This window comes from Oncorhynchus tshawytscha, linkage group LG02, assembly GCF_018296145.1.
Source record: "Oncorhynchus tshawytscha isolate Ot180627B linkage group LG02, Otsh_v2.0, whole genome shotgun sequence".
Classification (NCBI taxonomy): domain Eukaryota; kingdom Metazoa; phylum Chordata; class Actinopteri; order Salmoniformes; family Salmonidae; genus Oncorhynchus; species Oncorhynchus tshawytscha.
In genome coordinates this window covers 49902175-49927166 of record NC_056430.1, presented here as the reverse complement: position 1 = coordinate 49927166, position 24992 = coordinate 49902175, and the positions used below count along the sequence as shown (strand labels likewise).

Here is a 24992-nt window from a genome sequence, read left to right as displayed (position 1 = left end):
AGAAGGTACGGTGGGATTCGAGATGGTCAGTGACCTGTTTGTTGACTTGGCTTTCGAAGACCTTAGATAGGCAGGGCAGGATGAATATAGGTCTGTAACAGTTTGGGTCCAGGGTGTCTCCCCCTTTGAAAAGGGGGATGACTGCGGCAGCTTTCCAATCCTTGGGGATCTCAGACGATATCAAAGAGAGGTTGAACAGGCTGGTAATAGGGGTTGCGAAAATGGCGGCGGATAGTTTCAGAAATAGAGGGTCCAGATTGTCAAGCCCAGCTGATTTGTACGGGTCCAGGTTTTGCAGCTCTTTCAGAACATCTGCTATCTGGATTTGGTTAAAGGAGAACCTTGAGAGGCTTGGGCGAGTAGCTGGGGGGGAGTTGGAGTAGCCAGGAGGAAGGCATGGCCAGCCGTTGAGAAATGCTTGTTGAAGTTTTCGATAATCATGGATTTATCGGTGGTGACCGTGTTACCTAGCCTCAGTGCAGTGGGCAGCTGGGAGGAGGTGCTCTTGTTCTCCATGGACTTTACAGTGTCCCAGAACTTTTTGGAGTTCAAGCTACAGGATGCAAATTTCTGCCATAAGAAGCTGGCCTTGGCTTTCCTGACTGACTGCGTGTATTGGTTTCTGACTTCCCTGAACAGTTGCATATCGCGGGGACTATTCGATGCTATTGCAGTCCGCCACAGGATGTTTTTGTGTTGGTCGAGGGCAGTCAAGTCTGGAGTGAACCAAGTGCTATATCTCTTCTTAGTTCTGCTTTTTTTTTTTAAATCTAAAATGGTGAGGAAGTTACTTTTAAAGAATGACAAGGCATTCTCAACTGACGGGATGTCTGCACACGAGATGTGCAGAAGATGAATGTGCAAGTAGAGATACTGGGGTGCAAAGAAGCAAGATAAATAAATAAATACTGTATGGAGATGAGGTAGGTAGATAGATGGGCTGTTTACAGATGGGCTATGTACAGGTGCAGTGATCTGTGAGCTGCTCTGACAGCTGGTGCTTAAAGCTAGTGAGGGAGATATGAGTCTCCAGCTTCAGAGATTTTTGCAGTTCGTTCCAGTCATTTGCAGCAGAGAACTGGAAGGAAAGATGACCAAAGGAGGAATTGGCTTTGGGGGTGACCAGTGAGATATACCTGCTGGAGTGCGTACTACGAGTGGGTGCTGCTATGGTGACCAGTGAGCTGAGATAAGGCGGGGCTTTACCTAGCAGAGACTTGTAGATAACCAGTAGCCAGTGGGTTTTGCGACGAGTATGAAGCGAGGGCCAAGCAACGAGAGCGTACAGGTCGCAATGGTGGGTAGTGTATGGGGCTTTGGTGACAAAACAGATGGCACTGTGATAGACTGCATCCAGTTTGTTGAGTAGAGTGTTGGAGGCTATTTTATAGATGACATCACCGAAGTCGAGAATCGGTAGGATGGTCAGTTTTACGAGGGTATGTTTGGCAGCATGAGTGAAGGATGCTTTGTTGCGATATAGGACACCAATTCTAGATTTAATTTTGGATTGGAGATGCTTAATGTGAGTCTGGAAGGAGAGTTTACAGTCTAACCAGACACCTAGGTATTTGTAGTTGTCCACGTATTCTAAGTCAGAGCCGTCCAGAGTAGTGATGCTGGACGGGTTAGCAGGTGTGGGCAGGGATTGGTTGAAGAGCATGCAATTAGTTTTACTAGCGTTTAAGAGCAGTTGGAGGCCACGGAAGGAGAGTTGTATGGCATTGAAGCTCGTCTGGAGGTTAGTTAACACAGTCCAAAGAGAGGCCAGAAGTATGCAGAATGGTGTCGTCTGCGTAGAGGTGGAATGAGCCATACCCATCTGAGAAAAAACAAGGGCCTGTTCAGAAGGGTGCAAAAACGTAACAAAACCTTCAGATGGAAATAGGTTTTGTAGAACAGATGTGATTTTCCGTCTTACCAGGTCTATTTGACACATGCACGAGCGCGCACACACACAAACACACCGTCAATCAGATCAGATAACAATTACGATATATCTCTCAATATATTTGTTTGCCTAACACTAAGGATTTGTGTGGTTCGGCAAGATAAGAAATTTATCTATATTATATAATGATTGTGATATACAGTGCCTTCAGAAAGTAATCACACCTCTTGACATATTCCACATTTTCAAAATTGATTAAATAGATATTTTTCTCACCCATCTACACACAATACCCCATAATGACAAAGTGAAAACATGTTGAGACATTTTTTGCTAATTTATTGAAAATGAAATACAGAAATATCTCATATACATAAATATTCACACCCCTGAGTCAATACTTTGTAGAAGCACCTTTGGCAGTGATTACAGCTGTGAGTCTTTCTGGGTAAGTCTAAGTGCTTTCCACACCTGGATTGTACAACATTTGCCCATTGTTATTTTCAAAACTATTCAAGCTCTGTAAAATTGATTGTTGATCATCACTAGACAACCATATTCAGGTCTTGCCATAGATTTCCAAGAAGATTTAAGTCAAAACAGCCACTCAGGAATATTCCGTCTTCTTGGTAAGCAACTCCAGTGTAGATTTGGCCATGTGTTTTAGATTATTGTCCTGCTGAAAGGTGAATTCATCTCCCAGTGTCTGGAGGAAAGCAGACTGAACCAGGTTTTGCTCTAGGATTTTGCCTGTGCTTAGCTCCATTACGTAAAAAAACAAAAAAAACAATCCTTAACGATAAGGATGCATGTTTCGGAATTGTTTTTTTTTATTGTGTACAGGCTTCCTTCTTTTCACTCTGTCAATTAGGTTAGTATTGTGGAGTAACTATAATGTTGTTGATCCATTCTCAGTTTTCTCCCATTACAGCCATTAAACTCTTAACTGTTTTAAAGTCAACATTGGCCTCGTGGTGAAATTTCTGAGCGGTTTCCTTCATCTCCGGCAACTGAGTTAGGAGGGACGTCTGTATCTTTGTAGTAACTGGGTGTATTGATACAGCATCCAAAGTGTAATTAATAGCTTCACCATGTTCAGAGGAATATTCAATGTCTGCTTTTTTATTTTTACCCATCTACCAATAGGTGGCCTTCTTTGCGAGACATTGGAAAACCTCCCTGGTCTTTGTGTTTGAAATTCACTGCTCAACTGAGGGACCTTACAGATGTGTGTGGTACAGAGATGAGGTAGTCATTAAAAAATCATGTCAAACACTATTATTGCACACAGAGTGAGTCCATGCAACTTATTATGTGACTTGTTAAGAAAGGTTTTACTCCTGAACTTATTTAGGTTTGCCATAACAAAGGTGTTGAATACTTATTGACTGAAGACATTTCAGGTTTTCTTTTCATTTTGTTGTGTTAATTTGTAGAAATTCTGCAAAACATAATTCCACTTTGACATTATGGGGTTTGTGTGTAGCCAATAACAAAATAATCTCAATTGAATCCATTTTCAATCCATTTTCAACAAAATGTGGAAAATGTCAAGGGCTGTGAATACTTTGAAGGCAACGTAATCACTTTTGCATCAAACTGTCAAAATGAAGACCAGAATTGACGTGTTTCACTATAACGAAGCCGAACAGTTCTTTTCATGAAAGTTACACTTTAAAGGCCCAATGCAGTCAAAAACTTGACTTTCCTATGTTTTATATATATTTCCACACTATGAGTTTGGAAAAACACTGTGAAATTGTGAACGCAATGAAAATGCCATTTTACTGTAAGAGCTGTTTGAAAAGGCCGCCTGAAATGTCCCCATGTGGTAAATGAGTTAATAGACCAATAAGAAAGAGAATTCCAAACCTCTCTGGGAATAAAAGCTCATTTCTCATTTTCCCCTGCCCTCTCAGACCACTTCTAGACAGTCCTAGCAAAATTCTTGCTTGAGAAATTGCTCTTTGCTAAGAAGCTATTTTGGTTTCTTTTTGGCAATTTCTATTGAAAACAATCACAGTAAGGTACTTAATTGTTACCCAGAAATGATTTGATATTGACATAAAAAAACAGCTGCATTGAACCTTTAAAAACAGCTTATAACAAATTCCCAAAACACCATTCCTTGTGTTTCGATGTGTAACATATGCAAAACTTTCTAGCCTATTGTTTTATTGTTTTTTTTTAACTTTCCTAAAACTATAATTTTCCACATCACGATTCAGCTGTCGGAGATTTGAGCGCTAAATGTCCTAAATCAGGGGAATTGCATGCATAGGCCTATAGGCTTTCACTGTATGCTATTAACATTTAAAAAAACCGATATAAAGGAAGAGAAGCTTAGGCTTTAGCCCCAGAGAGATAGAGAGAGATATATGCCGCCAGCATGCTACGACACCGTCATGCAATTTCTTCATCCTTGTCAGATAGGCTACTGCATCTGCTACACAGATATAGGCATACAGAAGAGGCTAATTCGTGAATTTCCTATCAGAATGTATATTTTTTTATAAAGATAAGCAACATATTGTTACGTTATAGGTGTAAGTCTGCTCGGCCTAAAACATTCTTCCTCACCTCAAGTTCAACTGTCGGAGTCAGTTGGAGAGGCAGGGCGCACTGCCTTCATATCATAGCCCTGCAGTAGCTAAAGCTTAATAATTGCCACACAAAAGTGTCTACACTTTATTAGGGTAATATAAAAATAAGTCAAGCCATTGATTATAGTGAAAATACAAACAGACTATTATATTGCGGCAAACACATCACTACAGTTGGAACTTAATTAAACAAAACACTTCACAAAAAATGTAAACAGGCTATATTGCAGCAATTACCAAGAAAGGCTAGTGCCTACCGTACCCAACAAATAACAGCAATAGGCTAATGATTTTTTTCCCCAGACACCTTGAAGGCCCTGAAAGAACTTCACTGGATTCAATGTAAACTGTAATCCATATATCCTGAGGCTGCATTTAGTGTAGCTGGGGATTTTAACAAAGCTAATTTGAGAACAAGGCTACCTCAATTCTACCAGCACGTTGATTGTTGTACCCACTCGAGCGAAACATTGGACCACTGCTACTCTAACCTCCGCGATGCATACAAGACCCTCCTCCGCCCTCCCTTAACTCTATCCAACGCTGGTCTGACCAATCGGATTACACGCTTCAAGATTGCTTCGATCACGTGAACTGGGATATGTTCCGGGTAGCTTCAGACAATAACATTGACGTATACGCTGACTTGGTGAGTGAGTTTATTAGGAAGTGCATTGGAGATATTGTACCCACTGTGACTATTAAAACCTTCCCTAAGCAGAAACCATGGATTGATGGCAGCATTCGCGCAAACTTGAACGCACGAACCACCGCATTTAATCATGGCAAGGCGACTGACCGAATACAAACAGTGTAGCTATTCCTTCCACAAGGCAATGAAACAAGCAAAGCGTCAGTATAGAGACAAAGTAGAGTTGTAATTCAACGGCTCAAACCCGAGACGTATGTGGCAGCGTCTACAGACAATCACGTATTACCAAAAGAAAACCAGCCTCGTTGCGGACATCGACGTCTTGCTCCCAGACAAATTAAACAACTTCTTTGCGTGCTTTGAGGACAATACAGTGCCACCGACACGGCCCGCTACCAAAGACTGTGGGCTCTCCTTCTCCGTGGCCAACGTGAGTAAAACATTTAAATGTGTTAACCCTCGCAATGCTGCCGGCCCAGATGGCATCCCTAGCCGCGTCATCAGAGCATGCGCAGACCAGCTGGCTAGTGTGTTTATGGACATATTCATTCAATCAATCCCTATCCCAGTCTGCTGTCCCCACATGCTTCAAGATGGCCACCATTGTTCCTGTTCCCAAGAAAGCTAAGGTAACTGAACTAAATGACTATCGCCCCGTAGCACTCACTTCTGTTATCATGAAGTGCTTTGAGTGCTTTGAGAGACTAGTCAAGTATCCATTTGCTTACCACCCCAATAGGTCCACAGACGATGCAATCGCCATCACACTGCACACTGCCCTATCCCATCTGGACAAGAGGAATACCTATGTAAGAATGCTGTTCATTGACTACAGCTCAGCATTCAACACCATAGTACTCTCCAAACTCGTCCTTAAGCTTGAGAATCTGGGTCTCGACCCCGTCCTGTGCAACTGGGTCCTGGACTTTGACGGGCCGCCCCCAAGTGGTGAAGGTAGGAAACAACATCTACACCCAGCTGATCCTCAACACTGGGGCCCCACAAGGGTGCATTCTCAGCCCTCTCCTGTACTCCCTGTTCACCCATGACTACGTGGCCAAGCACGCCTCCAACTCAATCATCAAGTTTGCAGACGACACTACAGTGGTAGTCTTGATTACCAACAACGACGAGACAGCTTACAGGGAGGAGGTGAGAGCCCTCGGAGTGTGGTGTCAGGAAAATAATCTCTCACTCAACATCAACAAAACAAATGAGAGGATCGTGGACTTCAAGAAACAACAGGGGGAGCATCCCCCTATCCACATCGACGGGACAGCAGTGGAGAATGTGGAAAGTTTTAAATTCCTCGGCGTACACATCATGGACAAACTGAAATGGTCCACCCACACAGCCAGCATGGTGAAGAAGGCACAACAGTGCGTTTCAACCTCAGGAGGCTGAAGAAATTTGGCTTGTCACCTAGAACCCTCACAAACTTTTACAGATGCACAATCGAGAGCATCCTGCCGGGCTGTATCACCGCCTGGTTAAGGCAACTGCGCCACCCTCAACCACAAGGCTCTCCAGAGGGTAGTGCGGTCTGCACAACGCATCACCGGGGACAAACTACCTGCCCTCCAGGACACCTACAGCACCCGATGTCAAAGGAATGCCAAAAAGATCATCAAGGACAACAACAACCCGAGCCACTGTCTGTTCACCCCGCTATCATCCAGAAGGCGAGGTCAGTACAGGTGTATCAAAGCTGAGATCGAGAGACTGAAAAACAGCTTCTATCTCAAAGCCATCAGACTGTTAAACAGCCATCACTAACATAGACAGTCGGCTGCCAACATACAGACTCAAATCACTGGCCAATTTTATAAATTGATTTAATAATGGTATCACTAGTCACTTTACATAATGCCACTTTAATAATGTTTACATATCCTACATTACTCATCTCATTTGTATTTACTGTATTCTATACCATCTACTGCATCTTGCCTATGCCGCACGGCCATCGCACATCCATATATTTATATGTACCTATTCTGATTCCATCCACTTACATTGCTTGTATAAGGTAGTCGTTGTGATTTTGTTAGATTACTTGTTAGATATCACTGCACGGTCAGAACTAGAAGCACAAGCATTTAGCTACACTCGCATTAACATCTGCTAACCACATGTATGTGACCAATACAATTTGAACTATCCCTTTAAAACTAATGCAATCCCTTTAAAATGGTGTACTAATATAATATAAGCTTGGTGTGGGATGAATGTACATGAAGACATTCGATGAAAGGGTACAGGTACATGCACTCCCACAATTCCATCCAACTCAACACAGTCAATAAATCAGGAGTACATGGTTAGAATTTTGTACCGAGGGTGTATACATTTCCACACTTTGTTGCGGTATGCTGTATCTCCTATCTTCTACCCACAGTCAGTTGGCACTGTTACAAGCTCTTATTGCAAAGAGGACAGAGGTGCAGTTGTGGTACGTCCACAAACTGACCTTGGCAGTGTTGCAACCCTCACAAAATACCTCCTTTCCTTGCTTCCTTTTTGTTACTGACCATATAATAGTGGACAGGTAGGGAAACTAACAATTGGTTTCACCTATCCAGTTGTTTCAGGCTTGTGGTGAGGCAGAAAAGGAGACAAGGAAACAGGGGGCCATGCAAAAGGTTTGGAACTCGACTTCCATGAACGCCAATAGAGGCCGGGCATCCCACCAACCTGATTAGGTGGTGATGTTAGAAACCTAGCATTACAGCTAAGTAAAGGGTGATTATGGAATACCGTAATAGAGGGAGGGGAAGAAGGTTAGGAGGGGGGAAGGAGGATGCAGACGGGATTTTCTAAAAGTGATCATTTGCCTTAACTGCGCACAGACACGCAGGAAAGTGGAAGAAAGAAAAAAAATGTCTCGGCATCATGCCTCAAGAATGTCAGCAATGAGCTTACAGACCACATCCCTGACACACAAGAGTCGGAGCCGGAATCACATCCAGACCTATAACAAAGCTGGAAAAATGAGAGGGGACGGAACGTCGGTGGAGCGAGAGAGAAGGGGGCCTTCTCCAAAACGACAGAGCCCAATGAGCGGCTCTCTACCGCATCACATGACGCAATCCTAGAAATGGCTTGGAAATCACTCCCGACTGCCAAGATTTTCCCGAAAGGAAAAAAAAGAGAGAGAGAGGAGAAAACACAAGGCGATGTGTTTTACTGCATACCTCTGGCTGGGTCACTACGAGTACAGAACAGACATAAAACAAATCAGACCTGGAATGACCCTCGCAATAGAGAGAGAGAGAGAGAGAGAGAGAGAGAGAGAGAGAGAGAGAGAGAGAGAGAGAGAGAGAGAGAGAGAGAGAGAGAGAGAGAGAGAGAGAGAGAGAGAGAGAGAGAGAGAGAGAGAGAGAGAGAGAGAGAGAGAGAGAGAGAGAGAGAGAGAGAGAGAGAGGGGGAGAGAGAGAGAGAGAGAGAGGGGGATAGAGAGGGAGAGGGAGAGAGAGAGAGAGGGGTAGAGAGAGAGAGGGGGATAGAGAGGGAGAGAGAGAGAGAGAGAGAGAGAGAGAGGGATAGAGTGTGTGAGAGAGAGAGAGAGAGCAAGAGAGGGAGAGAGAGCGAGAGGGAACTAACTGGCCTATATGGAAATACACTGGCCATACACTCCACATCCACACACAGCGAGATCAACTAAAATCTGCAGAGAGAGGAGGAGGGAGGGAGAAACTAGCAACTTTACGAGGCGAAGAAAAGTGGGGGGAGGAGGGGGAGAAAGGGAGAGAAAGAAAGAGTCAGAAACACAGGCAAACAGAGCAAAAAATAAGAAAGGGATATAGAAAAACAGGGAGAGAAGTGTCAGAAGAGATAGGAAATGCAGTAATGAAACCCTTAAAAGACGGTGATCGACTGATGGGAAAAAAAAGAGAGCGAAAAGAACAATAGACAGAGAGACAATGGCAGAGAGAGAACGTGGAACAACAGAATAGGCCCCAATAGACAGGAGTGAGTAACTGACAGAGCAGACTAGTCCAGTCCTGTCATTCCATTTGCCTTTCTCTCTCTCCCTCTTTCTTTCCCTCCGTCTTACTCCCTGCCTCGTGTTCTATTTTCTTCCCTGCATTCACAGAGAAGCATGCAGCGGCAGCACATGACGAGGTGACCTGTGCCCCACAGGATGGGCTGGACTGGGGGGGTACCATGTTCTGTGACCAATCCCCATGGTCTCCACACAGAACACACACACACACACACCCCTCTCCAGGCCCCATTGCGAGGGGAGAGAGGCAGTAGCGGCCTGCCCTTTCGCTGGGCCCCTCGCTAGACTCTGGAGAGGGGAGAGAGGACGAGGCAGGGAGAGGCCCGCTTGGACACAAACAGACGAAACACACACAGACAGGCAGCCCCGTCTCTGCAGAGCTCGGCAGCAATTGAGTGCTCTCGCTCTCTCGCAAACACACACACAGTCACACACTCTGAACTAGCAAGGACAGGAACGGATAGACAACAGACATGTGGGTGATGTGGGTGCATAAGCACTTAGCTCTGGTCCCAGTTACATAACCTCAACCCAAAAAGCACAAACCTCGGCGACGTGTACTATGCCCAAAGTCAATCGTCAAGTCATTAAATTCCAGGAAATAATGCCATGCTGACTTTGTATCATCAGTATGGGTGGATAGTAAAGCACTCTATTTCCACACTACTAACTCATAGTAAATCATACCAACTCACTCATACTAACTAAATCATACTAACTCTTAAAGGTCATGAACAGTCAAAATCATGTTTTTCATGAAATGTTATGATATTTGAAGGAAACCAGATCAAAAAATGACTGTTGCTTATACATTGATAAAGTTACATTTTAGAGTTACTGGTCGCCTCCCCCATGTCAAACACTTGGATTATTTATTAAGGTGACAAGGTGGCATGACCTTAACTCTCATTTTAACACACCAATTGTAACATGATATTCTTTTACTTCATTTAAATATGTACCCGCCTTCTAACCAACATCGGAGAAATAGTGGTTTATATAGCTACAGTGCCTTCAGAAAGTATTTATACACAGGCTTTTTACAATTTTGTTACAAAAGTATTGATAATGAAATACAGAATTTACATAAGTATCCACACCCCTCAGTCAACACATGTTAGAATCACCTTTGACAGTGATATTTCTGGGTAAGTCTCAGAGCTTTGCACACCTGGATTGTACAATATTTGCACATCATTCTTTTCAGAAATTCTTCAAGCTCTATCAAAGTTGATTGTTAATCGCTAGACATTCATTTTCAAGTCTTACCATAGATTTTCAAGCCGACTATAAGTCAAAACTAGAACTACGCCACTCAGGAACATTCTATGTTGTCTTGGTAAGCAACACCAGTCTATATTTTCCCGCTGAAAGGTGAATTTGTCTCCCAGTGTCTGTTGGAAAGCAAACTGAACCAGGTTTTCCTCTAGGATTTTGCCTGTGCTTAGCTCTATTCCATTTATTTTTATCCTAAAAAACTCCCTAGTCCTTGACGATGACAAGCATACACATAACATGAGGCAACCACTATCATGCTTGAAAATATGAGGAGAGGTGCTCAGTGATATGTTGTGTTGGATTTGCCACAAACATAACACTTTGTATTCAGGACAAAGTTAATTTCTTTGCCACATTTTTTTGCAGTTTTCCTTTAGTGCCTTATTACAAACATAATACATGTTTTGGACTATTTTTTATTATGTTCAGGCTTCCTTCTTTTCACTCTGTCAATTAGGTTAGTATTGTTGAGTAACTACAATGTTGTTGATCCATCCTCAGTTTTCTCCTATCACAGCCATTAAACTCTGTAACTGTTTTAAAGTCACAATTGCCCTCATAGTGAAATGCCTGAGTGGTTTCCTTCCTCTCTGGCAACTGAGTTAGGAAGGACGCCTGTAACTTTGTAGTGACTGGGTGTATTGATACACCACCCAAAGTGGAGTTCATAATTTTGCAATGCTCAAAAGATGTTCAATGTCTGCTTTTTACCCATCTACCAATAGGTACCTTTCTTTGCTAGGCATTGGGAAATCTCCCTGGTGTTTGTGGTTGAATCTGTGTTTGAAATTCACTGCTCGGCCAATGAACTTAACAGATAATTGTATGTGTGTGTGTGTTATTTTTAAATTAATTTGTCAAAATGTCTAAAAACATAATTCCACTTTGACATTATGGGCTACTGTGTGTAGCAGGCCTGTAACACAAAATCTCAATTCAATCCATTTTAAATTCCAACTGTAACACAACAACATTTAGAAAAAGTCAAAGGGTGTGAATACTTACTGAAGGCTCTGTAGATAGCTCTTCTACTGGTGCCAAAATTTGACTGGAGGGTGTCAGAAAATATATTTTACAGTTTACCATAATCATCTATGGCAAAGTCAACACATCCGTCTGTCAAGTCAACACATCCCTCAGTGCTGCTGTGAACCACATCACAAGAGACATGCCAAACGGGAGATGTATAAAAATATATATATATATATCATTGATGCAATTTTAATGTTGTTTGAGTTTTTGTGTATCCCCACATTTGCTCGAGATGATTTTACTGCAACCCTGCTCACTGCATACAAGTTGCTTGACATGGGCGTTTCAAAGAGCTGTCAGTTAATTAAGGCGAGCTAAGCTCCCCGCCCACTCAGCCTGTCTTTTCAAGAGAAAAAGTGCTTTTCAGAATATCTTTTCAGGACCTTTAACAACTCACTCATACCAACTCACTCATACCAACTCACTCATACCAACTCTGCCATACCAACTCTGCCATACCAACTCTGCCATACCAACTCCCTCCTACTAACTTATAGTAACTCATACAGGAACCAAACAAAGCCCACTGGGTTTCTCCTTTGCTCACGTTCCCAAGAAGCCGTATTATTCGACATGACTACTGCCTGCCTATACTTAAAACAGTAAAAAATATGTGACGCATCGAGTGTAAGAACCAGCAATCACTGGAAGTTTCAACTTGGACCCAACACTAAAGAGCTATTTATACCCTACGGTGCATAGCGCAGTGTCACAATGTCATTTTTTGACACAAAAGGGGTGGCTCTTTGTAGTGCGCTCCGACATTCTATGTACTCTCTCGATTGTAACGCGCCGTATCATTCCTTGAGTAGTCATGGAGGCAGTGCAGTGTAAGCAATGAAGTTCGCTTGGTTCCTTGATCTGATCTAGAGGCAATGCATCAAAGTAACCTATTTTGCATTGATAAGTAAATATACTCTCAGCGGCTGTTCAAATAACAAACCAAACAACATTGTAGCCTTATTAGAATCGCCACCAAAATGTATTTTGTTTGGAAGTAATAACTATTGATTCCAGGCTATTGGTTAAAACAGCTGTGAGATATGTGCTTTTTCTCTGTCCAAAACATGATGACATTCAATTTGAAGCTGACATTTGAAGCAGCATATCAAAATTGGGATAATATTGTAGGTTACACTGGCCAGTATAAGAATATTTGCGAGGGCATATTATTTAATTATAAATCTAATTATTTCACATGGCGATGTGGGAAGCTAATCAACATCAAAATCGCCTTATTATAATCTCTCCAAAATGTGTTTTGTTTAGAAGTGACTATTGATTATTGATTCCAGGCTACTGGTAAAACAGCTGTGAGATATTTGTTTAGAAGTGATAACGTTATTCTAGGCCATTTGGAAACGTAAAAACATATAGACGCGCTTTTTTTCTCTGTGAATAAAAAATAAGACATTGTATTTTAAGCTGATATGGGAACGAATACACTGAAGCAGCATATCAAACTGGGATCATGTTTTCAGGTAAACGAGCAAGTATAAGAATATTTGCCAGGGCATAATATTTAATTATAAATCTAATTATTTCACATGGCGATGTGGGAAGCGAAAAGGCTAGCTAGCTTGTAGTGTTTAGCCAACTTGCTAGCAAGGGAAGACAAGTGACTTCTTTTACTTTAACAACAAATGAGAAGACAACAAGAAAGCCTCTGTCGCCCCCTTGTGAATTTTGCTATTTGGGAGTCTGGATTGCCGAGGTATCTTGTTACCCCCCAAAAAATCTAACTCCCCCAGCGCACGCATGCACATAGGTTTACGCACGTTAAGTGCGTTGAAACCTTAACAGGTGGAACTTAACACGTCATTACTCCCAACAACAGCTTCAAATGTGTCCTATATACACCTATATGGCACACACTCACACAAAAGCCCATCTTGTGGTGCCTAGTAAAGGCCAGCTCTATAGGAGGCCTATACTATTACATGTGGGAGAGGAGGAAGCAACCAATTAGTGGTCACGGCAGAGGCGGGGTGGGTATGACGACTGTACTGCTGTCGCAGAGTGGACAAAAAGCTAATGGACTATACCAACACGACTGATTGGCCGTCGTACACAACCTACCATTGTTGTAGCAGTGACTGGCCGGAGCTGAACATGAGCCTACATTACAATGCCCTCAGCTACTGTTCTAGGTTCAGCTCTTGTTGTGCAGCTCCTAGCGGGATAGAGTTTGGAGTAATGCGGGAGGGCTGTTCCAAAGTCAGTTGTTAAGGGCACAAAGTAATCACTGTGTGCCAGTGAAGCTCTCCCTCAAAGCTTTCCAATGAATCGCCGAAAGGATAGCTTGGTCTGAAATGAAAACAACCCCCTACGCCTCTGTTGTTTCAGATCGGAAGGAACTGGATAGGTGTAAGAAGAGGTAAGCAATAGGGGGGAAGCTCCCCTGAGACCATTGAGAAAGACTGGGTGGAACCGTCACCATCACATTGCTGACTTACACTTATCCGCTCAGTCAGATATGAAATCACTGAAGAAGTGGGGGCTAGGGGAAGTGAATATGAGTTTGTTTTCTTTCAACCGAGAAGGACTTCTGCTTTCTTTAGATCGTATCACGTGTATCCAAGTTCTCCAAATCTCCAGACCCAGTGGTGGAAAAATACGTCTCTTTTCCAACTTGTGGATCAAATCTTTACAGCCCACAACAATGAATATGTTCTTGGCATCTTTTTAGTTTTATCCAAAGCTTTTGACACGGTTGATCATGAAATATTACTTTCTAAATTGCATTATTACGGTTTTCAAGAATATACATATAAAATCGGCAGTGGTGAAAAAAGTACCCAATTGTCATACTTGAGTAAAAGAAAAGATACCTTAATAGAAAATTACTCAAGTAAAAGTCACCTAGTAAAATTCTACTTGATTAAAAGTCTAAGAGTATTTGGTTTAAAATATACTTAAGTATCAAAAGTACATTTAATTGCTCAAATATATTTTAAGCATCAAAAGTAAAAGTGTAAATAATTTCAAATCCCTTATATTAAGCAAACCAGACGGCACCATTTTCTTTTCTTTTATTTATGGATAGGCAGGGGTACACTCCAACACTCAGACATAATTTACAAACGAAGCATGTTTGTTTAGTGAGTCCGCCAGATCAGAGGCAGTAGGGATGACCAGAGATGTTCTGTTGATAAGTGCGTGAATTGGACAATTTTCCTGCCTTTATTAAGTAAAAGTAAAACTAGTTAAAAATATGAACATTAAAGAAAGGATAACCCCCCAAAAATGATTTAAGTAGTATTTCAAAGTATTTTTACACCACTGACTAGACCGGTGGTTCTCAAACTTGGTCCTGGGGACCCAAAGTGGGGCACATTTGAGTTTTTTGCCTTAACACTACAGAGCTGGTTCAAATCATCAAGTTATCATCAAGCTTTGGTGATTTGAATCAGCTGTGTAGTGTTAAGGCAAAAACAGAAATGTGCCCCCCTTTGGGTCACCAGGGCCAGGTTTGAGAACCACTGGTCTAGACTCTAGAGGTGAACGCGCTGTACGTCAATTTCTACAGGCCTCTAAACATGTCCCCTTGGCTAACTTGACTTCACCATTTCTCTCATCGTCCCCTCTTTGGCAGAGGAAGTGTGATTGAGCAAGGGAGTGTGTTGGGGAGAAATTTGGCACCCCGACCAGGTTCAGATAATCTTATTACACGGTCCTGTACATAGCAACCAGGAACTGCACGTTCCACAACCAGAGGGACTTAATTAGGGGTGCTGCAGTGTACACTGCGACTTATCAGTACATTGTCATCTGCTTACAAATGCTCTCGAGTCCCATCTGAGGTGATGGCAGCCGGTGGCAGGAGGACCGTAAACATTAAGACAATTTCCTTAGGATAGCTCTTTATTGTCCCAAAGAAGGAAATTGTCTTGGACACACAGTACTGCTGTAGGCTATAAAACATAAACACTACACATTACAAACTTGACAAATACATAGTACAGGCCTACATTGCATTGCCCTGTCATATACATCATACAGATCTATCCTTAGTGGGTTACATAGTTCTTTTGTCCGCGGTAGGCCTATCCCTGGAATGACACCACTATAATATTGTGTGTCAAGAAAAAAAAAGGGGGAGTTACACTTCACATTACAGTGCTCTTATGACTCGTATGTATTAATGTTCATAGTAAGTGTCCTCGAGTATCCTCAAGTACAGACTATTGTCATCACTTATTGTACTTACACTGTACGTAGGATTAGGATATGGGTTAAGGGTAGGGCTATAGTCTACAATTGTAAAACAGTAGAACACTGTGATATTTACACAGGAATAAGAACACTGTGGTGTAAAGTGTTAATTAAACAACACGGCTATTTATTTATTTATTTTACCCCCTTTTTCTGCCCAATTTTGTGGTATCCAATTGCTAGTAGTTACTGTCTTGTATCATCGCAACAACTCCCATACGGGCTCGGGAGAGACGAAGGTCGAGAGCCATGCGTCCTCCGAAACACAACCCAACCAAGCCGCACTGCTTCTTAACACAGGGCGCATACAACCCGGAAGCCAGCCGCACCAATGTGTCGGAGGAAACACCGTACACCTAGCGACCTGGTCAGCGCGCACTGCGTCTGGCACGCCACAGGAGTCGCTAGTGCGCGATTAGACAAGGATATCCCAACCAGCCAAACCCTCCCTAATCCGGACGACGCTGGGGCAATTGTGCGTGGCCCCATGGACCCCCCGGTCACGGCCGGCTGCGACAGAGCCTGGGCTCGAACCCAGAGTCTCTGGTGGCACAGCTAGGTGCGCCACCCGGGAGGCCCACAACAAGGCTATTCTAATGTAATTGAATGGTTTATTGGTCTAAACCTTTTCAATTTTTCAATCATCTAGGCCTGAGTAAAGATCTATCAGAGGCCGTATGAGAGGAATAACGTACCAATAACACAGAGAGCACTGATATCAATTCACAATTCTTAATAGCTCGAGGACTATCAAATTAACATTTTTGTTGGATTCATTAGAGCCAACCAAAGCATGATTCCTACAACAACATGACCAGTTGCCCCAGGTCACTTATGACAAATCAATGACATTTAACTCAGCATTGTGAGTAGCACTTAGAGAGGCAGTGTTTTGAATTCTCATCATTCCAAATAGTGAAATCTCATATGGAATCACTCAACACCTTCAGCTACAAAGGCTGTGAGGTAAAACAAAGGACACTCCCCAGTTCTAAATGGAAACCGGGTCATGTTCATTAGGAGCAAATGGTAGAAAAAATGTTGAAGCAGAGAAGGGGCTGCATGTGAACTTGTCTAACAAGAGCACTGATTTGTTTTCTGTTTGACATTGTGTCCTACATGCTTAGAAAAAAGGGCTGTGAAAAGGTTCTTAGGCTGTCCCCATAGGAGAACCCTTTTTGGTTTCCAGTAGAACCCTTTTTGGTTTCAGGTAGAACCCTTTTGTGTTCCATGTAGAACCCTCTGTGGAAAGGGTTCTACATGGAACCCAAAAGGGTTCTACCTGGAACCAAAAAGGGTTCTTCAAAGGGTTCTCATTTGGGGACTGCCGAAGAACCCTTTTAGGTTCTAGATAGTACTTTTTTTCCAAAAGATGAACATAACTATTGACTAAAATAAGAATGTGAGGTAGCATAAGTTTACTTACACGCAGAAAGTAAGGCAGTACCGTCCATTACAGCACCCCGGCAAAATAAAATAGTGGAGGTACGCCGTACCGTTAAAACATGATCCATTCACAATAATTAAAACCAAATGCCCCCCCAAAATGTCACTATTACACCACTATTTACCCTTAACGCATGTCAGAGGCATGAAAAATGAGCGAATTGACTCAAAAACAGATGGTAGCCTATAGCCTACGCTCCAAAATGTGATGTGGTTCGATGAGAACATTGACATTTTGCCAAAGTAGAGATTAGTAGCCGAGACGCGCACTGACAGCAGTGGACGCATCAATTCTGGCCTAATGACAATTGCCAAATGTCATTACACTTTATTTTTTATTTTTTTTGTGTAACAGATGTCTCTTTCAATTCACCACTGTTTGGAGGATGGAAATATATTGCGAGTGGATGAATGTGCACGGGTAGCCTAGTAAAGGAAACCTTTGAAGTGCTTGTTTGACAAGCGCGTGCACACATAGGTGGTCACAAACCGGGAAAAATGTATTCTACTTTCACCCCTGCTTACATGTCACCTACTTCCAGGATAGTTTTATGCATATGGTGCACATTTGTGAATAAAAACAAACCTGATTTGTTTCAAACATATATATATATATAAACGTATGTGGACACCCCTTCAAATTAGTGGATTCGGCTAATTCAGCCACACCCATTGCTGACAAGTGTACCAACTCGAGCACACAGCCATGCAATCTCCATAGGCAGTACAACGGCCTTACTGAAGAGCTCAGTGATTTTCAACGTGGCACCATCATAGGATGCCACCATTCCAACAAGTCAGCTCGTCAGATTTCTGCCCTGCTTCAGCTGTCCCGGTCAACTGTAAGTGCTGTTATTGTGAAGTGAAAATGTCTAGGAGCAACAATGGCTCAGCCGCGAAGTGGTAGGCCACACAAGCTCACAGAACAGGCCCAACACTCACTACCGAGTTCCAAACGCCCTCCGGAAGCAACATAGGCACAAGAACTGTTCGTCGGGAGCTTCATGAAATGGATTACTTTGGCCAAGCAGCCACACACTGGTGTAGTGTACAGCTCGCCGCCATTGGACTCTGGGTCAAGGGAAATCGTTCTCTGGAGTGATGAATCACGCTTCACCATCTGGCAGTCCGATGAGTGAATCTGGGTTTGGCTGATGCCAGGAGAAAGCTACATGCCCAAATGCATGTTGCCAACTGTAAAGTTTGATGGAAGAGGAATAATGGTCTGGAGCTGTTTTCATTGATTCGGACTAGACCCCTTAGGTCCAGTGAAGGGAAATCTTAACACTACAGCATACAATGACAATCTAGCCGATTCTGTGCTTCCAACTTTGTGGCAACAGTTTGGGGAAGGTCCTTTTCTGTTTCAGCATGACAATGCCCCCGTGCAAAAAGCGAGGTCCATAGAGAAATGGTTTGTCGAGATCGGAGTAGAAGAACTTGACTGGCCTGCACAGAGCCCTGACCTCAACCCCATCGAAAACCTTTGGGATGAATTGGAACGCCGACTGTTAGCCAGGCCTAATTGCCCGACCTCACTAATGCTCTTGTGGCTGAATGGAAGCAAGTCACCACAGCATTGTTCCAGTGGAAAGCCTTCCCAGAAGAGTGGAGACTGTTAAAGGCAGCAAAAAGGGGGACAAACTCCATATTAATGCCCATGATTGTGGAATGAGATGTTCGAGCAGGTGTGCACCTACTTTTGGTCATGTAGTGTATATTTGATTTAACCTATGTATTGAACCCATTAAGATGAAAAGTTAATGTGAGACATCACAAGAGGCCTATTTTCATCGTTTTATGGTCTAGTAGCAGAAGCCTAAAATGTAATTCCTGTTATGTAAAATAGTAGTAGTCTGTCACATTTGGGGCAAGGGTGTCTGCAATTCACTCAAGCTTTTAATAAGCCTATCGGTCACACTTTCTTTGGATAGTCCGGATTATCCAAATAACAGATGGTCACACTATTAACAAACTATCTGTTGATAAGCAACTGCTTGCTAAGGTTACGGTTAGGTTTAGAATAAGGGTTAGAGTAAGGGATAAAGTTAGGGTTAAGTTTAGGTTTAGTAGATAGTTAGTTGAAATGTTATTCGATGGTCTCTAGAGATAAAATACCAGGAAAATATTCAACCATAGTCGGTAGAGTAGGGATTATCAACTAGATTCAGCCGCAGAATAATTTTTCTTGAGTGGATGGTTACGGGGCCAGAACATTAAATAACAATAATTTGTAGACTGCAAACAGAAGGCCAAACAAATATATTTGATTAAAGTGCAATAATTTCAAACCTTGCTTCCATTTGTATACGACCACATCTCTATTATGCCTGGGAATACTTTCGAACAAATTTCCAAAATGTATGTTTGAAAAAATTATAGTAAAGACATCAAAACTATGAAATAATGCGTATGGAATCATGTAGTAACCACCAAATGCTTTTCCAACAGTCTTGAAGGAGTTCCCACACTTGTTGGCTACTTTTCCTTCACTCTACGGTCCAATTCATCCCAAACCATCTCAATTGGGTTGAGGTCGGGTGATTTTGTAGACCAGGTCATCTGGTGCAGCACTCCATCACTGTCCTTCTTTGTAAAATAGCCCCTACACAGCCTAGAGGTGTGTTGGGTCATTGTCCTGTTGAAAAACAAATTATAGTCCCACTAAGCGCAAACCAGATCGGATGGCGTATCGCTGCAGAATGCTGTGGTAGCCATGCTAGTTAAGTGGGTCTTGGATTCTAAATAAATCACTGACAGTGTCACCAGCAAAGCACCCCACACCATCACACCTCCTCCTCCATGCTTCACGGTGGGAAACACACCTGCGGAGATCATCCATTCACCTACTCTGCATCTCACAAAGACGATTGGAACCAAAAATCTCAAATTTGGACTCATCAGACCCAAGCACAGATTTCCACCGGTCTAATGTACATTGCTTGAGTTTCTTGGCCCTAGCAAGTCTCTTCTTATTATTGGTGTCATTTAGTAGTGGTTTCTTTGCAGCAATTTGGCATGAAAGTCTTGATTCTCGCAGTCTCCTCTGAACAGTTGATGTTGAGATGCGTCTGTTACTTGAACTCTATGAAGCATTTATTTGAACTGCAATGTCTGAGGCTGGTAACTCTAATGAACGTATCCTCTGCAGCAGAGGTAACTCTGGGTCTTCCTTTCCTGTGGCGGTCCTCATGAGAGCCAGTTTCATCATAGCGCTTGATGGTTTTTGCGACAGCACATGAAGAAAGTTTGAAAGTTCTTGACATTTTCCAGATTGACTGACCTTCATGTCTTAAAGTAATGATGGTTTGCTGATTTGAGCTGTTCTTGCCATAATATGAACTTTGGTGGTCCATATTATGGTCTTTTACCAAATAGGGCTATCTTCTGTATACCACCTCTACCTTGTCACAACACAACTGATTGGCTCAAACGCATTAAGGAAAGAAATTGCGCAAATGAAACAAAGTTCAACAAAGTGCGTTTGAACAAGGCACACCTGTTAACCTTTTCACACATACCAACAAATGGGTGTGATCATTCTATAGTGGTCCCTTTAGCATACGCTCAAACCGGTGTGATTAGAACGCTTATTTAGAACGTCTAGTTTCCATTGACGCAACAGTCAGCATTTCAGCTGGCCACACTGTTTTTTCGCAGAAACATTTTGCACAAACACAGTCCTTACAAAGTTATGTCCAGAATGTGACCAGTTTATTTTTGGATGCAATGTTCAGACATTCACAGAAGTAGCTACAGCATAACACAATCATCCAAACCGGAAAAATGTAAGCTACATTAGTCCTAGCACTATCTGAGGAAAAGTTGATGTTACACAAGTGGTCATATTTAGATAACGACAGAAACCACAATATGAATTAGCTAATAGCAATTACTATTTAAAATTCATCACATCCCGGGTCAGCTCAACATTGATCGAAATAATTGAGTAAAACACTTTCTAGAAATCAAAAGTAATCTTATGGGTAGTTTGTGCATGCCTCCATGTTTGTTTTTTGCATCAACCAAATATAATAAGCAGAGACAAGATGAGTTTGGTCTTTTTGCAGTATGCATGTTGAAGGGGGTGTGTTGTCTACGATCATTCACTTCCCTTCATTCACTTCCGGAAGTTTACCCGAAAGAGGAGTGAACCATTCCTTCACCTCATTATAACGTCTTTAGTCTGACAGACATTTACGTGAGACCCAAAATGCATTGTATGACGTCAACAAACATGGTGCGACACATAGCTGGCAAATAGATTAGCATTAGCTCATTATAATCAGTACAACGATCAAAAAGGTATTTTACACCCATCATAGGTGTCCATTACAATCTATGCAATAATCAGAATGCATTATTCGTCACCAGTACTTGAAAACATGTGAATAAAACTGTTAATACATTATGCTCCATACATACATACTTCATGCTACAGTAACAATGACAGCATGATATGCAGAAAATAAGGCACTTACTTTGATAGGAACGCACACATGTCCAAAGTCATTATTTGTATGGAAAACAACAATGGAGGCATTGGGGAAGGGCTCTCCTCGAAGACGGAAGTTTGTCCGGCTCAGTAAAGCCTCAAACATAAATTGTCAGCAACACCGAAATGGGCTACTTCCATGTGAATTAACGAGGCGGAACACACCTCAATTCAAACTGTTGTTAGAAAATAAAACGTGTAAAAAAATAATTTGAAATTGACAAGTTGAAACATAGATAATTAGCAGGCAGCGCATGTTAACTGCCCTGTTGTGTAACAATCACATTTTGGAACAATGAGTGCATTCTGACATCACGTGCATAAAACAATTCATGCTGGGCGACTGTTAGAGATATTTGGAACTCACGTATGAAAAGGTTCATTGAAATGCATTCCAGGTGACAACCTCATGCAGCTGTTTGACAGAATGCCAAGAGTGTACAAAGCAGTCATCAAGGCAAAGGGTGGCTACTTTGAAGAATCTCAAATGCAAAATATATTTTGATTTGTTTAACACTTTTTTGGTTATTACATGATTCCATATGTGTTATTTCATAGTTGTGAAGTCTTCGCTATTATTTTACAATGTAGAAAATTGTCAAAACAAAGGAAAACCCTGGAATGAATAGGTGTGTCCAAACTTTTAACTATATATATATATATATATATATATATACACTCAGAAAAAAAAAGAAATGTCCCTTTTTCAGGACCCTGTCTTTCAAAGATCATTTGTAAAAATCCAAATAACTTAGCAGATCTTCATTGTAAAGGGTTTAAACAATGTTTCCCATACTTGTTCAATGAACCATAAACAATGAACGAACATGCACCTGTGGAACAGTCGTTAAGACACTAACAGCTTACAGAGTAGGCAATTAAGGTCACAGTGATGAAAACTTAGGACACAAAAGAAGCCTTTCTACTGACTCTGAAAAACACCAAAAGAAAGATGCCCAGGGTCCCTGCTCATCTGTGTGAACGTGCCTGTGGGACAGGTAGAGGATGGCAACAACAACTGCCCGAGTTACGCCAGGAATGCACAATCCCTCCGTCAGTGCTCAGACTGTCCTCAATAGGCTGAGAGAGGCTGGACTGAGGGCTTGTAGGCCTGTTGTAAGGCAGGTCCTCACCAAACATCACCGGCAACAACGTCCCCTATGGGCACAAACCCACCGTCGCTGGACCAGACAGGACTGGCAAAAAGTGCTCTTCACTGATGAGTTGCGGATTTGTCTCACCAGGGATTATGGTCGGTTTCGTGTTCATCGTCGAAGGAATGGAGGGTCCGTCATGGTCTGGGGCGGTGTGTCACAGCATGATCGGACTGAGCTTGTTGTCATTGCAGACAATCTCAGCACTGTGCATTACAGGGAAGACATCCTCCTCCCTCATGTGGTACCCTTCCTGCAGGCTCATCCTGACATGACCCTCCAGCATGACAATGCCACCAGCCATACTGCTCGTTCTGTGCGTAATTTCCTGAAAGACAGGAATGTCAGTGTTCTGCCATGGCCAGCGAAGAGCCGGATCTCAATTCCATTGAGCACGTCTGGGACCTGTTGGATTGGAAGGTGAGGGCTAGGGCCATTTCCCCCAGAAATGTCTGGGAACTTGCAGATGCCTTGGTGGAAGAGAAGTGGTAACATCTCAAAGCAAGAACTGGCAAATCTGGTGCAGTCCAAGAGGAGATGCACTGCAGTACTTAATGCAGCTGGTGGCCACACCAGATACTGCCTGTTACTTTTGACCCCTCCCCCCTCCCCCCTTTGTTCAGGGACACATTATTACATTTCTGTTAGTCACATGCCTGTGGAACTTGTTCAGTTTATGTCTGTTGTTGAATCTTATGTTCATACAAATATTTACACATGATAAGTTTGCTGAAAATAAATGCAGTTGACAATAAGAGGACTTTCTTTTTTTTTGTTGCTGAGATATATATTATATATATATATATGTATATATATATATATATTTATTACAATTGCTTGGAAAACTGGGAGGGCAAAATCCAGTCTGCTGGTTGGAGAATCCTGCTGTAGAGCATCTATAGATGGACTATCCAAATAAAGTCTATAATAAAGTCTATTATTTACAAATTGTGACAGATAATACATATTTGGAAATATCCAGTTGAGATTAAATGCATGCATTTTATACAGATGTAGTTTGGCTATGAATGCAAGTATTTAAAACAGATCAAATTAATTTACCTGGGATTTTGGCATGCCCTTTTTTGCAGATGGGAGATAAAGACTTGGCAACTCTCTTCTTAACCATAAAGATATCTTTAATCCTGAAAAATAAGAAATATGCTTAATCAATTCAGACCTTGTTTCAAACAGTTTGGTTGTTTGAATAATAGTCTTATCATATATTCTCTGTAAAGAAAAGCATGACAATTATTTGAGCAACATGCGTGCAATGGTTTGATTGTAAATATTATTTTGGTAAACTGACAGCCTTGTAACGCTGCGTTTGTTTTGAGCTCGAGCCGCAGAATAGTTTCAGCTTTCACATTCCTTCTCTGGATGCGAGTTTCATACCTGCGTACAACTTTTTCCAAGACCAAATTGCCCTTAATCCGTTTTGTCGTCGTCAATCTCTTGAAAATAAATTCATTCCCATGTTGACTTGTGGTATGAGATACTGTGTAATAACTGCGTTATACAAATATCCGCATGTGATCGACTCGAAACGTCCAAACTATCACGCCCAAGGAAGGTTCTAAATGTTGGCTGGTGAGCTGATACTGATAGCTAGCGTGGCTAGATGGCTGGTTAACCCTAAATTGGTGTATCAAGTTCAGGCGATATATCAACTATATTCAGACCGAACGCGACTGCAATTAACGAATACGGCTAGTAATACTGGTTACGATGTTTACCTTGTTCGCTCTACAAACGGCGAATTCTATAGAATAGCTATGATAGACGAGAAATCCCCTGGCCAGACCCTAAATAGATGGCCATTACTTTTTGGTATGCCCCGCCCCCGGACTTCGACAAAATGGGATATTTTCTCCAAGCCTCTCCAATAACCAATCAAAGGTGTAATCTGCGTGTATCCCGTGTATCCCGTGTTTTGGTTGGTGACGGTTTACACCAGCCCTGCTTTGCTTGGTCAAATCCAATGCTCGTAACGTGTGTGAGCGACTCCCCTTCCCCCAAACACAGGGGTGTGTCATGACGTCAGAGGTAACGAAGAGGTAAACAACTTTGACCGCGTGAGGTTTAAAGCAACATTGTTTCTTCGCAGGCACTGATACAGTGCTTCAATAACACTGTAACAATATGACAATAGATGCGCTGAAAAGAAAAGTATAGCATTATATACCACAAGTATGTGCAGCGCACTCTCCTTTGTTATGT

The 24992-nt window shown here is 42.2% G+C and overlaps 1 protein-coding gene across 1 annotated transcript in view; it reads right to left on the bottom strand.

Moving 5' to 3' along the window:
- Positions 1–24761, bottom strand: part of LOC112267746 (vitamin D3 receptor B-like) — a 67616-nt gene extending 42855 nt beyond the window's left edge. The window contains 2 exon segments of the mRNA XM_042300479.1: positions 23835–23917; positions 24168–24761. Coding sequence (XP_042156413.1) covers positions 23835–23901 — 67 coding nt within the window. The 5' untranslated portion in view covers positions 23902–23917; positions 24168–24761.
- Positions 24762–24992: the final 231 nt, after the last annotated feature.